The 15,847-nt window shown below is 41.7% G+C and overlaps 1 protein-coding gene across 1 annotated transcript; it reads left to right on the top strand.

Moving 5' to 3' along the window:
- The first annotated feature begins 3,612 nt into the window (after positions 1–3,612).
- Positions 3,613–12,217, top strand: TMED7 (transmembrane p24 trafficking protein 7). The gene is made up of 3 exons (XM_080637112.1): positions 3,613–3,915; positions 7,118–7,363; positions 8,928–12,217. Exons 1-3 carry the CDS (start codon positions 3,736–3,738, stop codon positions 9,162–9,164), a joined length of 663 nt encoding a protein of 220 aa, XP_080493238.1. The 5' UTR covers positions 3,613–3,735; the 3' UTR covers positions 9,165–12,217.
- Positions 12,218–15,847: the final 3,630 nt, after the last annotated feature.

Raw genomic sequence — 15,847 nt, 5'->3', positions numbered from 1 at the left:
CTCTGTATGTTACATATAGAGAGTCCTTGCACCTAAAGTGACATGTGGCTTTCACTACCCAACCAATGCATAAGCCTTGAGTGTTGTAATACATTCCACTGAACTATACCTACATTATGCATGGCTGAGACTGTAACTTGTTTTACTTCTTTTTTTTTTTAGCTTTCCCATATCCATTTATCACTGAATTGAGAGAGCCAATCTGAAAGCAAGAAAAGGTGAGAAAAGCCAGGATATACTTTGAACAAAAACTGGGAAGAGCAAAAGAAAGTTGTGACGAAGAGCTCCCTCTTGTGTGCCACAGGAAGAGCAAAAGGTAGCAAAGAATGAAGAGGAAAGGAAAAGGAAAGAGGAAAAAGGGAAGGAAAAGGAAAGAAGGGAAGAAAGAGTGAAGAGGAAGGAGAAATGGAAAAAAAAGGGGAGGGGGAAGGGAAGGGGGAAGAGGAAGGGAGAAGAGGAAGGGGAAGGGAGGGGAGGAGAGGGAAGGGGAGGGGAGAGAAGGGAAGGAGAAGGGAAGGGGAAAAGACCCCACAGAACTGACATTTTGAAACAAATAGTTATCCATTTGAAATTCTTACTTACAAATACAGATTTTAATAAAGTTGAAAATCAAAGTACAATGTTTCTATGCGTACAAGTTGACAAATCCTTCTTGTCAATAAAGCTGGGTGTCTGCAGGAATTCATGTGGGATATTTCAGACAGTACAAGGGTCAGAACTTTTCTAAGTATCTCCCTTCTTGTGATTCCATGACGGCCAACTCCTTGTACTGGCAGCAGCTCTCAACCTCTTCCTCTGTGAATCTGTACATGCGGAAATGCAGTAAATGCTTTATTTTAGGAGCAGCTATATTTGTTTTTCATCTAAAACATTTACTTAAATGCACTGTTATCTTGGGGTGTCCTGTCTGGATGTGTTTTGGAATTTATGTAATCAATTGTCACAAGCATAGAAAGTAGTCCCTTGAATTTTTAGACACAAACAAGCTCATTTCTTCTTCACTGCAGTTTTGAGAACAGAGGTTAGAAAATCACTGAACCTTAAAGGAAAGGATAAATTCAAGCAGTTTTAAGGTCTGGTGATTTTTTCCTTCACAGCATGACTTTGCACAAATCACACTGAACTGGGATGAAACTGTTAGTTAGTGGTTAGTATACTTGAATGCGCTTCAAGTGTTCTGCAGGTGCCAAAGTTATTCAGGGCTGCTTCTTCATGTACGAAAGACAGTGGAAATTAAGATTAATTTGTATTATAATATGACTGTCTTATTTTAATCTATTAAACTGAGCACTGTAATGGAAAGTAAGCAGGAATTAATATCCGGATATCAAGGTCTATTATTTATGTAAAATCTGTCAAAGCAAGCCTAAAGCAAAGACTTTCAAAGCTGAGGTACTTGAAATGGTGAAGCTTGACCATGTTGCGTGAGTCTGACTAACAAGATAAAGCAATGCCAGCTATGTGTGTAGGCTTTTTCTCAAGAAAGAACTGTGCTGAAACTGAGTCTTAATCCTAATTAAATAGATAGTCCAGTAGGAAAGAAAAACTCTTCGTATGACTCCCTCTAAAATATACTTATTGCATTTATTTTAGGTTTAACATTTAAATATTATTTGTGCAGTAAGACAACAAAGACAACGTGTGAAATTTTATTATTTCACAAACAGGATGGTCACACATGGAGACAGAACAACAGAAGCTGGGAGGAATTTGGTAGCAGTAACAGCAGCACCAGCAACCTGGAAAACCAGCAACCTAATTTTTTTATTCCTTGTAAAGATTACCAATCATTAACTGGCTAACTCATGAAAAAATATAATGAAATCAACAAGTACAAAGACTCAGATCCTTAGTATTACAAATTAATATAGAATTTCATATATGATTTACAGAACTGGACATCACCATGATTGGTGTGTTTAGGAAATAAGCAAATCAAGCCAGTTTCAAGCTTTAAAAGAAGTACTGTTGTTCATAAACAGTTCAGGTTGCTAATAGTTCTTAAATCATTATCACTACATATACAAAACAATTAGGTCCTTAAGAAATATATCACAGATGAACTGTGAGCACACACCACTCTGGAGCTGATGCTACGTAGTCAGGGATGATGGCCACTCTACTTGGTGGTCCTTAGTCACCAAAGCCAACATGGTTGTTCTTGAGAGCTCCTTGGAGGCAGTTTGCCTTCTTTCTTCTTCATTCAATTGACATTTTATACGCTGTGTCCCTGATTCAAAAGAAAAGGAAGTGATTCAGATCTGCTTTTCATTACTTATTTTGGGGATCATGAAAAGTTCTGTGTTTTGCTTCTTCTGCAGGTGCCACCAGACACGTTTCTTGCATATTTTGTGAGATTGTCTTGGTTTTATAATGCCTCTTTCCCCTTCCATTTTATTTGGCTGGTTATTTGGTGACAGATAACTAATTGTCATTTCTCAGGTAAGCTTGATTTTGCCTTTTTAGTGAGGCTTTAAGAAAATAGCTGGAAAGAGTAAACTAGGAAAAACCTTAAACTGCACAGCATCACTTAAGCTGCAGTGAAAAATCATGGAGTGAGCCTTCCTGAAATGCAATTCTTACCACGTGAAGGAGAAGGTGATTTGGAACACTCTGCACAGGTATACAGGTCCTACAAGCCTGTAGTCACTGGTTTAAGCAAAATGGCTGAAGCTGCCTCCTTTGGCACAGATCTATAATCTGCTTTTGAGCAGCCTCAACTATTAGCCAGAACTTAACTGCCATCTGAAATAAACCCAGTGTTTGAATGAAAACAGCAGAGGTCTGAGGGTTAACTGTAGGTGGGTAACATGGGGTGGTTACTTGGTAAAGCATCTGCCATCTCGCTTTAATCCACACCCACAAATCTAGCAGAGCCTTCAAGGTACGAATTTTGGGTGCCTCTGTTCTGTACAATTAACAAGGGTCCTTGCGCAGTGCTATGAATCAAATTCACAGGCTCCACAAGCCAACTCAGGCTGAGGCTGAAGCTGAAGCATTAGGAAGCCTCATTCCTGTGTGGTGCTGCTTTCAGCACTTCACATACAGTCAGACCATTTTCCAGGGGAATCAAATGGGAGGTCAGGCCTACCCGTTGACACATCCATTCTCCTGCCTGGGAGACTGGAGCCAAGTTTTCTTCTTCCTACTCTGCCTGATTTACCACGGAACTTAAACTGAATATAGGGATGGAGGTTACCTTTGTTTCCTCTTTGGAATCTGCTCTACTTTGTAAAGATAACTGAGTATTTACTGGAGGAGAACTTAACGCCGACATTCCTGCAGTCAGTGTGAGCACAGTGATGAGTTTTGATCTCTGGAGCAACGAATCTTTCCCAACCTGTGAAGCAGAACCCTTCAGATTCGATCCCACACATTCGAGTCCCGCAGCGCAGAGAGCACTGCGGGTACCTCTCACTTGTGTTCGCCTTATTCCAGCTCCAGATCCTGCCTCTCGGGATCAAAGACTCGGCTACTTACACCCAACGGACACCCAGCCCCGCACCCGGCCCTCCCACCAGCTGGGGGCGCGCCACGATGGTCCCGCACACCACGTCTGCAACCCCTCCCGCAGGTGGGGAGGGGGGGTTCACCCGGAAACTGTCCCGGAGCGCGAGTGGTTCCGGGGGCAGCGCCTGCTCGCTCGGCCGCTCCGCCACGCCGCCGCCTGCCGCCGGGCCGCACTCTGTCTCGGCTCGCTCCGCGTTCCCCCCTTGCCGCTCCCCGCGCCCGACGATGCTGCTGTGGGGCTCCCGGGCCTCGGGGCCGTGGGCCCGTCTGCCGCTGTTGTTTCTGTTAGCGCTTGCGGCCTGCGCGGCGCGGGCCTCCGAGATCACGTTCGAGCTGCCCGACAACGCCAAGCAGTGCTTCTACGAGGAGATCGCCCAAGGCACCAAGTGCACCCTCGAGTTCCAGGTAGCTGGGCAGCCCGGGCCGCCATCCCCGGGAAGCGCCGCCCCCCGCCGCGCTGGTGGGGCCGGGCCCGGCGCGAGGCCTCTCCGCTTACTCGTTCGTGCGGTGCTCGGGTGCTCTGTAGCGGGGAGAGGCGCCTTCACGGGGGCAGCAGCTGAAGCCGGCACAACAAACGCTGCCCGTTGCCGTGTGCACCGCGGCGGGACGAGAGCAGGGGTAGAGAGCGGGCCCTCAAAACTGGTCAGCCTCGCACCCTGAACGCGGACCTTCGGGGTCCCTTGTGACCAGCGTGCTGCGTACCTAAACCTACCTGCCCAATAGCGTGCCGCCGAAGTCACAGAGCCATAGAATGGTTTGGGTTGGAAGGGACCTTAAAGCCCATCCAGTTCCAGCCCCCTGCCACGGTCAGGGACACCTTCCACTAGAGCAGGTTGTTCCAAGCCCCGCCCAACCTGGCCTTGAGCACTGCCAGGGATGGGGCAGCCACAGCTTCTCTGGGCAATCTCTGCCAGCGCCTCACCACCCTCACAGGGAAGAATTTATTCCTAATGCCTCATCTACATCTCTCTCTTTCATTTTAAAGCCATGCCCCCTTGCCTTTATGAGTTTGAGGACTGGCTAAGAAAAAAAGCAAAACCAAAAAGACAAGAGAAGGGAAGTTGAGGCAGGAAGTGAAGCCTGGGAGAGCTCCAGTTAGGAAGCTATAATGAAGCTGTGTACAAAATTTCACTCTTTGGATGAGGAAGAAGCACACAGAATGTTTTGGGCTTTTCAGTCAAGAATGAAAACCAACCCAACCCCTTTCCACCCCCCCCACCCCCACTATCCCTCTGAAACCCCAGCACCCATCCACCCCACAGCATGTGTGGATTGTGAAGCATTTGCCTGGTGAGCACAGTAAAACATAAGGAGCTAATGCTTACTCAGTTCAGAGTACGGTTCAAACTGGGGTGACATAGCAAACAGTAAGATAGTTATACAGCAAAGTGTCACAGGCATAGAGCAATTCAGGAGTCTAACACAAAATAAAACATGGGCAGCCCTTCCAACCCAGACCATTTTGTGATGTGAACCAACATCTTGTTGAAGACTGCATGCACATAGTAAGTGATGCTGGACAGTTTTTCTTACTTTTTCCAGCCTCTTAACAGTTTGAACGTGGAGCCGTCACAATAGAGCACACTGTTCAGCCTCGAGAATTATCAGGGAAAGAGCTCTGACAATTTTGGTGCTTTTGAGGGTATCAGCGGGGTTGGAAGCTTTCAGTCTGTCACTTCAGCTGGTGAACTCAGGGACAGTACAGCAGCAGCACAAGAGAGAAATCATTCTTGATGCTGGGAATCGCAGTTATCTTTGGGGGCTTTTGAAGGAACTGTGTACTTTTTATGGTCCAGCTTTTCTAGTTGAAGTCTTGTGGGGTTTTTTCTTTCCCAGCTGCTCTCCTGCCTTTAGTATTTTGAGGAATGTTTATGCCAAGTATATGTCTCTGTTACTCTGGCCTACATGTTCTAAGATACCATTTTCCCCACCCAAATGTTTCTTGCCGCTGCCTCTTAATTTCATAAAGTTTTTTCTGTGCAGTGCTTTCACCCTTGTTTTTAAGTGGATGTCACTGGAGTTTGCTCGACAGATAAGCCTGCAGTTGTCACAGCAGACATAATAAGGACAGGAGTAGCCTTGTCTGGATTTGACCAACTGCTGGTAGACTGAAGTGCTCTGTGCTCACCCTTTGGCAGAGGGAAGGCTCAAGCAACCTCTCTAAGATGGAATTTTAGGGTAACTTTAAAGCTCTGGTAAATCTTTACCATGTGTAAGTAAACTGGCCCTTTCAGGGTGCATGATATAACCAAACATGAGTGATTTTCATGCTTGGTAAAAAGCACACCCCTGTCAAATTTGAGATCAGACTTCAAAAATGATCCATTTTTTCATTGTAGAAAATCTAACTTTTTGCTTCTCCTTCCAACCAGGTAAGCATTTCTGTATGAAAAGCCAGATGCAGACATCCAGGGAGAGACATCTGGAGATCCAGATATCCTTTTTTTTTCCTCTCTCTTTGTATCCTGTTTTGGATTCAAAGCACATTTTTGGAAAGACTATGAAGATACTGCTTGCCAACTGAGTGTTTTTGAAACTTCCTGTTTGCAGAGCAGCTACTGCTGAGATCTCTTGTTATTTCAGTTGTACTGTTCACGTTATAATTTTAATAACTTGATACCTAAATAAACTGTGAATTTAAATAACGCTATGTGAACTGAAGTGCAGATACTCAGACAGTAAAATATTTCAGTGATTTCTGCACACATAAAAAAGGGACATACCTTTAGCAATAAGTCTCTTTGTTCTTCAGCGTGCTTTATCTTAAAAAGAAAAGGTTTGGATCAAGGATTAAGTGTAAAACTGCTAGACCAAGAGTCATCAGGATGCCAGGTTATGAATACCTAAAATACTGATTAGTCTTTCTGTAGGGGTGGGATAGGTAGCCTCCAGAGCAACATGCTGTAGACCAACAAGAATCAAAGCCTGAACAAACCTTGAAACAATCATGTGAAGTTTGGAGTCACTTGTATGTGTTATGTGCTGTTGTGCAGCGTGCGCTGTTTTGGGAAGAACTGCTGTGGCTGTTTGGGCAGGAGAGAAGCAGCAGAACATTGCTCCATTCACCAGCACAGGAAGACTGGCAGGTTGAAATACCTGTTCTACCAGTTGAACACCATTCCTGCATCCTAAAGCAGCTTGAGCTAATAGTAGGGTAGTTACACTCTCAACCATAAGGAAGGGAGCAGTTTTAATCCACATTAGTAATCTCAGCTGGATGAACCAATTCCATTCAGGACTTGTGGATACAGCAAGCGGTGTGTTTGTTACAGTGATATGTTTACTGCCCCATCACGTTACGTCTGCTGTAGCTTTCGCTGTTATACAATTATTTATAACAAAGTAATTAAAGTTACACTTTGTAAACAGTTTGGAAATGGAGTTGACATTACGTATGCTGAACCTAAAGTGTTTTGAATTATGTTCTGTGTGTCTTATGTAAGAAAATAATTTTTCAGACTTGCTTTGAAAGATTTTCAAATTAATGCATTATATTTTAAAACATGTAAAGCACAAAATTTTGCAGTGCCACTTGACAAATTACACTTCAAAGAAATGTATAAATGTCCACTTTGTTAAAAAGACAATTTTTGGGTTTTGTTTCCAGGTGATCACTGGAGGTCATTATGATGTTGACTGTCGGTTGGAAGATCCTGATGGCATTGTATTATATAAGGAGATGAAGAAACAATATGATAGCTTCACGTTTACTGCATCCAGGAATGGAACATACAAATTCTGCTTCAGCAATGAATTCTCTACTTTCACACACAAAACCGTGTACTTTGATTTCCAGGTTGGAGAAGATCCACCACTGTTTCCTAGCGAGAACAGAGTAACTGCACTTACCCAGGTAAAACACTGTCGTATTTGACTGCAGCTGTTAGGTTTGGGGTTTTTTTCAAGTTCAGCTGCGTCAGATACCTATATTGCTTTAGAAAATCAGTGAATTAGAGCTTCTAAAATAATGTGAATGACTACAAATAAGCTTTCTTTCTGAAGATTAAGACCTATGGAACACATAAATCTCATTTGTTCCATAAGAGCTGAGAAGGAATCACCAAGTGCTAAAGAGAAAATTAGGGTAGAAGGTTGAATTCTAGGCCACTTGCTTTTTTTTTTTTTTTTTTTTTTTTTTAGCTAACTTCCATTTGTTGCCATGGGTGTGTGCTGCTTGAATTTAGATTTCACAAATATCAGTGCAGCAGGGTTTTAAAAATTTCCAAACTTTGGAAAAAAAAATTGAGAATTGTTCTTACATTTAAAACAGTAGAGTGTTTCGGAGTGGAACAACTTAGGCTGACCTCTCATGTAAATGACATTTTTAAAATTGAGATATAGCAATATAAACAAAATTAGCCATATTTAGCTGGCTTGTATATATTTGTTCTTTATAAGATACTATGTATTAAATGACTATCTTAAACTTGTTCAGACACCTGTCTTGAAAATCATCAAGATGAAAAGATGGTTAAACACAGATACAGGTAACTGAAAGTGGTCCTATCAGGGTGTTAAACATTTCATTTTGTAATAGTTTGTGATGTTTGATCTGCAGGAAATACTGGGTTTTAGCCATAAGACACAAAAATAATTGTGACTAGAAATTAAGTATTTTGAAGATCTATTTGTTAATCTCTTGGTGATCAAAAGACAATGAGAATTACTGACTTTCACTTATTGAAGATAAACTGAAAGTAGAATTGTATGTGAAAAATTATCTAGGGCTTGGAGAACTGGTGATACTTTTTATGAAAAATAACAAGTTGGTTAAATTCCTAAGTGTATATATATATATATATTGTGTATTATGTGAAGCATTTGCGAACACTGAAAGGAACAGAATTGTCCTTTCTTTAACCACTTTTTGTGTACATGACTAAGGAGGGTCTCTTGCCAAAACAACATTTTGAGTTCAGTAACATAGATCTTAGTATGTCATAAAAGTCAACTGAGATTTAGAATTATGCAGTGAAGAATGTCGTGAAACAGAGAAGCATTTAATATATACTACGTATCTTAACGTTAAAACCAACTGCTAGATTTCCTGGTAGATGTGCAATTAACTGGGGGATCACTGACATTTCAAAAGTGTTTCTAGTGTTCGTTTTGAGCCCAAATATACATGAATGTAAGGTTTGTTTAGTTCTAAGAGCCTATTGCTCATTGCTTTTTATTAGATCTATAGTTACGCACACTTCTGTATTTAAGTCTGTCACATTCCTGTGTCTAGAATTTGATCAATGCAAGTTAAATTTTACTGCATTTACAGTATTTCAGTCTGACAATGGACTGAGTTAATCCCTAGCTTGCAAAGTTACATGAATCCTAATTTTAGAGAGCAAACCAAAAAACTTCACAGAAAGAGCACTAGGAGGGTTCTTAATCCAGTGGTGTGTATTTGTTTGTTTCTCTAGATGGAGTCTGCATGTGTTTCAATTCATGAAGCTTTGAAGTCTGTCATCGATTATCAGACTCATTTCCGCTTGAGGGAAGCGCAGGGCCGCAGCAGAGCTGAGGATTTAAACACGAGGGTGGCCTACTGGTCAATAGGGGAAGCAATCATTCTTCTTGTTGTTAGTATCGGGCAGGTATTTCTCCTCAAAAGCTTCTTCTCAGATAAAAGAACCACGACAACCCGTGTTGGATCATAACTGGTAGTGGTAATGCTTCATGTCATTGTGTGCTACTTACCTGTTGAAGTTAACAGTTCTGCAGTTAATTATAGGTACAAAGGATGTGAATGTATGCAACATTTAAATGAGTCTACTCCTCATCCCTTAAAAATCACAAAACAGACCCAAAAACATAATGAAAGGGACACAGGATTTGAAATATTTTTTGCAACTTACGTGTATTCTGATTCCTGTATTAAATACTTGGCAGTGACCACCCTCACTTTTACTGAGATTGATTTTATCAGTAAGATGAGCCATCTGGAGTATAACACTTTAAAGTAGCCCAGCAGTCTAGTATCTGATCTGAGAGACAATATATATGAGACTTCTGTTTTATTTTAATCTTCAGGCTGATTGTATTGGATTACACTAAAGCAAATGTGATGAATTGTAGTGCACTGGTTTGATGTGCTGTTGGAAAAAATAATCCAGTGGTACCCCTTGCTTATTTGTAAAATTGTTGCAAGCTTGACATTACATCATGGTGCAGATTTTCCATCAGCCTGCTAACTGTCTTCAAAACTTGCTAAATTGTATACTTGAGCATGTTTGCTTAAACATGCATTCTTTTATATTAGAACAAGTTTTTTAAATTCTTGTTTTACTAAATTATAGACTGAGACTACTCAGGAAATCCACTTCTGTATTCAAAAATCCAAATCTCCAAGTTTATTTAAAAACATGCAGTAAAATAGGGAATCTTTTAACTTTGTCTGAAACTGTACAGTTTCTGTACTCATACATGCTGCCGCTGCTTTTTGGATTTTAATACCATAGATAGCTTGGTTTGTTAAGCAGCACAGCACCGGCACTGGACAAGGTTATGTTATGTGTTAGGCACATATAAAGCTTTTTACTAAATTGTTTTCCTATTAAAAGGCCAATTTGATACTGATACTGCATTGCACAAGTGCTGTAAATTTTACTTTCCTGTGTGTGGTGCACTGATACATGATGGCCTTGTGTATCTAGCTGGCACTCTTTTTTGCTAGTGGTCAGGAAATGTTTCAAATATTTCAGGTTATCTTCTTCGTAGCTATAGTTGCCTTGTTTCCACTACTCATGTCTTTAGTAGCTTACGTACTGTAGAGTCTTGTTTTATTTGGATGTGGAAGGTAGTAGATGTATGTACATATGAGTAGCTTGAATTGAGCTGGTCATAACAAGGCTAAACTCCTTCAAAAGGCTCTGGAGGATTAAGTAGAACCAACCAACTCTTAAGTGCACACAAACTAAACAAAGGTGAAAAAATTTGTCATACATTACTGGCTAAATCAAAAGATGCTTCTTAAACAAGTTTCCAGCAACCCAAGAAAGGATGCTAAACCCTTATCAATTGCCTGTATTGTTTCTAGCAAAAATGTGGAATTACATGTACAGGTGACACTTGAACAGTCTGAAGAATTGATCTAAGATGACTTGAGTTTAATATCTTGTGATGGCTGAAAAAATCAAACAAAAGGGCACCTACTGTCTGTTTTGAACTGAATGACTGCTCTTTTGGAAGTAAGAAAAAACTCAAACAGCTCAAAAAGTATTTAAAAGGCCCCAGGGGTATTAAAAAGCTTAATGTATGTAAAATGCAGGATTGTATGTAATGTCTTCCTATCCTGTACTGAATTCTAAATACTGCAGTCCCATTTTGGGATGCAAGCTTCCCAGAAATAGTTAGGCTTACAAAGATCAAAAAACTAAAAAATCAGTGCTTTCTTCTCACGATACAAATCTGTGCTTGCAAGCACTATTCTTGATTGTACCTATATGCTTTATTCCTGTGTTTCAGCAGCTGATGTTCAGTACTTTTTGTGTTGAATTGCACACAATAATAAAGCAAGTGGTACATTTTGGGTGCAAGTGTTGGCTGAAAATATGATTTGATTTTGATACTGTCCACTGTTACCCTCTCAAGTTTGAGTATCACTTGTGTAGCTTTAATCATAACAGAATTGTTTGTTCTAAGATTGAAACGTGTTGGGTTTTTTTCCACTGATTTACTCTGTGTTCTGTCAAAATTGGTAAATGGGGGTATAACAGATAATGGTTGGACATCACATACACGTCTTTATTCTTTCATAATGTTTGAATGTGTGAAGTGGGACTGTTCAGCTCAAAATTACTCCCACTGCAGAAGTTTAGTGGACTTGACTTTTGCATTGAAGTTAGTTAGGTATCTGAACCAATCCTCTTGTATCCTGCTGCAAAATATGCAGCAATAGCGTAAAAATGCCTTTATTTTTGTGTTACTAAAAACATGGCACAAATACACGTTTAAACATAGCTGTATATAGTTTTTAAAATAAGTGACTGAATAGGATATAGTAAAACACATGCTAACATGCAGCGGGTGAAGAAATGCATTGTGACTTTTGTTTAAAGCTGTACCTTTTTAATATATGAAAAGAATAGTTTGGTTAATGGTGTGATGCACAAGTAAGCAGCCTGCGTTAAAGGGGATATAACTATTTCTTAATTGCTAAAAGCCCTGGGTTTCAGCTATTCCTTGGATGTTTTATGTTTACAGAACTTCTTTTCATGTCCTGTAATGTCATTTCTTTAGGTTGGAGGTAAAAAAAAAAAAAGAAGTTTAGTTTGAGTAAGACAAAAAGCAGACCCTGTGAATATTGTATGGGAAAATAAAAATTAATATATGAATGTGGTCTGGTTGTTTTGTTTGCATGTGGGGGTGGGGAGCATTAGTCTTAAAAAAAGCTTAAAGATTTGAGTATTCAGGTTGTATTTTAACACATTACAGCAAATCTACTATGTAGCGCTTGATCATTACTTCTGTTGCTTCTGTCATACATAACAAAGTGTACCAGTTCACTGCTGTTCATAACTGGCTGTGCTTTCAGGCTACTGGGAGAACTCTGCTTTCAGCAACATAGCGTGGTTACTGGCCCTTTGCTGAGCATGTTAGCAGGGCAGGCAGTAATACTCAGAAATCTGTTCTTACTGGAGTGGAATTCAAAGTATTTGACTACAGATGCCAGGACTGACTTGGGGCCTGCTGCATGTTTTCATGTTAATTCTGGGGATACAAAGTTAATGCAGGATGTACTACAAAGGTACATCCAATTAGCGTTGTCTAATGAGACATACACTTGAAATGTAATGTAGTTGTAGTAACTAAATGTGTGATTGGAGATACTTTATATTGTGTAGCTTCTTCCTGAATCTTACCACATACCAGTAAAGGTTTTAAAAACAGATAGACTAGGCGTCATTGCTTTGTGTGGGCACCTTCCAGAATGGCTTTTTCTGCCTGTTTGTTTCTCCTGTGTCTATTGCTGTACATTCAGAAATGTTCAAGAATATTTACTGTACTTGAATTAAAAAAAGCTTTTGTCTAGAAGCATGGTTAAGTTCTCCTCTTTCAGTGTTGTGTTGTTATGGTCAACCATAGCTGTTTGGAGGCTTTTTAGGTGCTTTGGCACCCAGAATTTGTAAGTAGCTTAAGATCAGTTGTGGTCTAAAGCACTTTTCCACTGAAAGCTCATAATTTTACCAAAAAAATAAAATTAGATAATTACTGAAAGAAGTTTTTAAAGCCTGACCTTGCAATTCAGCAGCAAGTTCCTCAGGGGTTCCCACTGACCAGCTTCCTGAACAGCTGGAATTTTACTTTCCTAAAATTCAGGGTCCTGACTGTACTCTTCGCATGTCCCTCAGAACTGCAAACTCCACCAGTGCATGATCACTGCAGCCCTGCCTGCTTCCAGTCTTGCACCTCTGAGCAGCTCACTTGCGTTAGAGACCATCAGGTCCAGTATCGCATCCCCTTGGTAGGGCTATTACCTGGCTTAAGAACTTATCCTCAGTGCACTACAGGAGTGGTTTGTCCACAGCTTACCATGCTACTTTTCCAGCAGATGTTGAGGTAGCTGAAGTCCCCCAGCAGGATTAGAATGGTGACAATGCCTCCTGCAGCTGCAGCAAGAAGGCTTCATCGGTAGGCTTCACTTAGTTGGGAGGCCTGTAGCAAACACCACAGTTGCCTTGATTGCTAATTCTTACTCATAAGCTTTCAACCTGCCTGTGGCTATTCTTCAGAGACAGCTCTTCACAGTCTATTAATCACTGAGGCTTGGACACCCAGATGGTAGTATCAGATGAAAAAGGAAACAGGTGCATCTGAACAGGTATTTCATTTCCACATGGCAATGTGGAAGTGTGGGAAACCACCTCTTGATGTGGTTTTGAAGCAAGAAAAGTTATTTTTTCCCATGTTGCAGACAAGGCAATGTTCCAGGAAAGCGCAAATCCTTCTGCCTCAAGTTCCTCAGTGAGCTTGGGGAAGGAATTTCCATGAAAAGAACAGCCACATCTGGTTCTGGAAGGAATCCCTCCTAACTCCCTTGTTTCATTAAATGCAGTGACAAAACTCAGATATTCACTAATTCAAAGCAAAGAGCTGATTTGCAGCATTTCACAGGGTTGGTTTTACTGATTCCTGTGTAATCAGGTTCATAAATAGAGTTGTTTAAATGGAGGCAAAGACATACTAAGCATTTCTAGTAACAGTTCTACAGATACTTAACACTGGCTTTCCACCCAACTTCAACTCTTCTTCCTGTAGTCCTTAGTGGGGATCCATGGTGATAGATTTTAGCAGCCTAGAATCCAAACTTGATAATGGACTTCTATGATGGGCCTATGGAACTGATGGACAGGGGCAGAGCAGTTGATGTCATCTACCTGGATTTGTGCAAAGCGTTCAATTCTCTAAATTGGAGAGACATCAATTTGATGGGTGGACCACTCAGTGGATAAAGAACTGGCTGGATGGCCACATGCAAAGAGTTGTGGTCAATGGCTCGATGTCCAGCTGGAGACCAGTAACGAGCGGTGTCCCTCAGGGATCAGTGTTGGGGCTGATCTTGTTCAACATCTTTGTCGGTGACATGGACAGTGGGATTGAGTGCGCCCTCAGCAAGTTTGCCGATGACACCAAGCTGTGTGGTTCGGTTGATACACTGGAGGGAAGGGATGCCATCCAGAGGGACCTCGACACGCTTGTGAGGAGGGCTGATGCCAACCTGATGAAGTTTAACCATGCCAAGTGCAAGGGCCTACACCTGGGTCGAAGCAATCCCAGGCACAGCTACAGGTTGGGCAGAGAAGAGATTCAGAGCAGCCCTGCAGAGAAGGACTTGGGGGTGTTGGTCGATGAGAAAATGAACATGAGCCGGCTTCAGTGTGCGCTCGCAGCCCAGAAAGCCAACCGTATCCTGGGCTGCATCAAAAGGAGCGTGACCAGCAGGTCGAAGGAGGTGATCCTGCCCCTCTACTCTGCTCTCGTGAGACCTCACTTGGAGTATTGTGTGCAGTTCTGGTGTCCTCAACATAAAAAGGACATGGAACTGTTGGAACAAGTCCAGAGGAGGGCCACGAGGATGATCAGGGGACTGGAGCACCTCCCGTATGAAGAGAAGGTGAGAAAGTTGGGGCTGTTCAGCCTGGAGAAGAGAAGGCTGCGTGGAGACCTCACAGCAGCCTTCCAGTATCTGAAGGGGGCCTACAGGGATGCTGGGGAGGGACTCTTCATTAGGGACTGTAGTTACAGGACAAGGGGTAACGGGTTCAAACTTAAACAGGGGAAGTTTAGACTGGATATAAGGAGGAAGTTCTTTACTGTGAGGGTGGTGAGGCACTGGAATGGGTTGCCCAGGGAAGTTGTGAATGCTCCATCCCTGGCGGTGTTCAAGGCCAGACTGGACGAAGCCTTGTGTGACATGGTTTAGTGTGAGGTGTCCCTGCCCATGGCAGGGGGGTCGGAACCAGATGATCTTAAGGTCCTTTCCAACCCTAACTATTCTGTGATTCTATGATTCTAATAGGGAAGAAATTCACTTGCCAGGTGCTTCACAGCTTTGCAGTCCAGATTACTCCTTTATTCCACTCAGCTCTCATGAGCTCTTGTAGAGCCTTCTTGTAATAATAAGAATGCACTTTCACATCACCTTTCATCAATCTGCACTAATGCAGGACACTGTATTTACATCTGTCTTAGTGATGAGGAAAGTGAAGAAAGGAAAAATTAAATAATTTACTCTCAGAAAAGCAGCAGTAGATCAGTGAGAAAGAGGACTTCTAGCTTTCATCCAGTGCACTGCTCCCCATTGTACTCAGATTCCCAGAGGAATGAGGAATTATGTTGAAGACTTTGTAGACAAAGTTCACACAAGTTCAAAAGGCAAGTGAACAACTACGTGGAGGAAAAAGTTCTACCAGCCTTGTATTCTTTCAATATAAAGAAGTATTTTTTTGCTTAGGAAAGCTCTCAGTCACAGAAGACTGCAGACTTGGAGGGGTGTCCCCCTGGAAATATGAATTCATCTTTACAGGATTCCTGGGAAGTTGTACTGTTGCCTTTTGTTTTGAGAATCATGTTGCCTTTCCCATGCTACTTTGCAGTCTCTTAGGGCAAGCATCTTCATCTGTTCTCAACATTGCAGCAAGTTTGTACACGCTGTTTTTCCCCACTGCCCTCTTTACAGACATGGCCACGCAGAGACACATATACCCACTTGTAAAATCATTCAAGAAATGGCTGTGTATGCCTTCCTCACAAAAAGAATGAAACTTACCTGCTGGTAAGAGTACAAGTGGACTTTGGGGAGACAATGTTAGGAACTCCTTTCAAATGCTGCCATTTGAGG

The sequence above is a fragment of the Psittacula echo genome (assembly GCF_963264785.1).
Source record: "Psittacula echo genome assembly, chromosome: Z".
Taxonomy (NCBI): Eukaryota; Metazoa; Chordata; class Aves; order Psittaciformes; family Psittacidae; genus Psittacula; species Psittacula echo.
Note: the sequence above shows the minus strand (reverse complement) of the source record. Positions and strands in the feature narration are given on the sequence as shown.